Source organism: Propithecus coquereli, unplaced genomic scaffold (genome assembly GCF_000956105.1).
Source record: "Propithecus coquereli isolate 6110/MARCELLA unplaced genomic scaffold, Pcoq_1.0 Scaffold38, whole genome shotgun sequence".
In the NCBI taxonomy this organism is placed as follows: Eukaryota; Metazoa; Chordata; class Mammalia; order Primates; family Indriidae; genus Propithecus; species Propithecus coquereli.
In genome coordinates this window covers 4,092,153-4,094,623 of record NW_012149507.1, presented here as the reverse complement: position 1 = coordinate 4,094,623, position 2,471 = coordinate 4,092,153, and the positions used below count along the sequence as shown (strand labels likewise).

Sequence of the window (2,471 nt, the reverse complement as noted above, 5' to 3'; positions counted from 1 at the left end):
AATACAACCATACCAATAATCACATGAAATATAATATAAGTGATTAAAACACCCAGTTAAAAGGCAAAGATTATAAAATTGGATAAAAAAGCAAGACCCAATGATACGCTGCCTACAAGAAACACAGTTTAAATATAAAGACGTACCTAGGATAAAAGTAAAAGGATGGAAATAATATGCCATGCTAACACTAATCAAAAGAAAGCTGGAATAGTTATATTAAAATCAAAGTAGATTTCCAAGCAAAATATTACTATGGATAAAAGGAGTCATTTTATAATAATAAAGCAGTCAATTCCTAAGAGGGTATGACAATAAAATTAATGCATCTAATGACAGGTATCAAAATACATGAAGCAAAATTTGGTAGAACTGCAAGAAATAGATAAATCCACCATTAATTATATATTTCATGACTACTCTCTCAATAATTCATAGAACAAGTAGATAGAAAATCATTAAGGATGCAAAAGACTTGAACAATGCTGTCAATGAACTTCACCTAATTAACATTGATAGAACTTAACAATAGCAGAATACCGTGCTTTCCAAGTGCACACTGAATATTGACCAAGACAGACATTTTCTCTGGGCCCTAAAACAAGTTTTAGTAACTCTAAACGGATTTGAGTCATATAAAATGTTAAGATGTTCTACTTAATTCCTATAGTAGAATTAAATTGGAAACCAATAAGAGAAAGATATCTGGGAAATCTTCAAATATTTAATAACTAAATAACACACTTCAAATAACCCATGTATCAAAGAAGATATCAAAAGAAACTGGAAAGTATTTTAAACAAAATAAAAATGAAATAAAACAGATCACAATGTGTGAGATTCAGCTAACAGAGTAATTAGAAGAAATTATAGCATTACATGCCTACATTATAAAAGAAGAAAGATCTTACATTAGCATACACAAAAAGTGCGATGAGCACCATCCGAGGGACGGACGCACTTGAAACTCGGACTTGGGGGGTGGAAGAGGGGTAAGGGCAACATACCTAACCTAAACATCTGTACTCCCATAATATCCTGAAATTAAAAAAAAAAAGATCTTACATTAATGACCTCAGTTTCTACCTTCAGAAACCAGAAAAAGATCAGCAAATTAAACTCAAATAAGCAGAAGAAATGAAATAATAAAGAACAGAAATAATAAGAACAGAAATGTATAAAATTTGAAATAGAAAATCAATACAGAAAATCTATGGAAGCAAAAGCTGCGTTTTTGAGAATATCGATAAAATTGATAAACCTCTAGTTAGATCAGTCAGTACAAAAAAAGGTGAGACACAAATATCAGGAATGAGAGCAGGGACATCACTACAAATTCTGCAGATATTAAACGGATAATAAGAAAATATGAACTTTTTGAATAAATGAATTCCTTGAAAGACAAAAATTATCAAAGCTTACTCAAGAAAAAGGAAATAAAATGAATAGCCCTAAATTTATTAAAGAAATTGAATTTGTAGCATAAAACTTTCCCACAAAAGAACTCCAAGCATAGATGGCTCTGCTGGTAAATTCTACAAAACATTTAAGAGAAAAATAAAAGTTCACACAAGCTCTTTCAAACAATCGAAATAGAAAACCAAACATGTAGACTGACTATACCAGGTATTAGTGACAATATGGAGTAACTGGTACTCTCATACAGTGCTGATGGGAATGTAAAGTGGTATAATCATTTTGGAAAACAGTGGGCAATTCCTCTGAAAATGAAATGTACACCTACCATGTAACCCATCTATTCAACTCTTTGGTATTTATCAAAGAGAAATGAAAGTGTATGTCTATACTCAAACTCTTAATGTTCATAGAAGCTTTCAACAGTGCATGGATAAATAAATTGGAATTAATTGATACATGCATACATCAACATGGATAAATCTCAAAATAATTATGCTGAGTAAAGTAAATTAGACAAAAAAGAGTACGATTCCATTTATCTAAAATTGTGGACAATCCAAACTATAGTGACAGTAAGCAGATGAGTGACAGTTTCATAGGTGTATACACATGTAAAATCTATCAAATTGTACAATTTACATATGTGCAGTTTACTATACAATTACATCTGAATATAGCTTTAAAAATAAAATACGATTCTCTAACAACATAAGTTACTTACGATCTCAAGATATTTTAGAATGTTCTTTCCCAAACATCTTAAATGGTATACACTGTACCCTCTACAATAAAAGCTAAACTGCACAGAAAATATCAGCAGTAGTATCTGGGGAAACCAGGGTTTTTACCTGAAGGTTCCTCTTCAGTGACAATGATCTGTCCAGTCCAGGGTGCTGAAGGGCGACCTGAACAAAGGACAAATACAAAAATCATAAACATTCACAAATGCAGTTTCAATTGCACTGATAAATTGACAAGCTGGCCAGATTACTCACAAATGCGTTTGTTACTATGTGACATGTATTTTCCTAATCCATCTTATGAAACATGTA

At 31.4% G+C, this 2,471-nt stretch overlaps 1 protein-coding gene across 1 annotated transcript in view; it reads right to left on the bottom strand.

Annotated features, from left to right (window-relative positions):
- Positions 1 to 2,471, bottom strand: part of MYOM1 (myomesin 1) — a 184,578-nt gene that overhangs the window by 88,850 nt on the left and 93,257 nt on the right. The window contains exon 12 of the mRNA XM_012652075.1: positions 2,268 to 2,324. Coding sequence (XP_012507529.1) covers positions 2,268 to 2,324 — 57 coding nt within the window. The remainder of the gene's footprint in view (positions 1 to 2,267; positions 2,325 to 2,471) is intronic.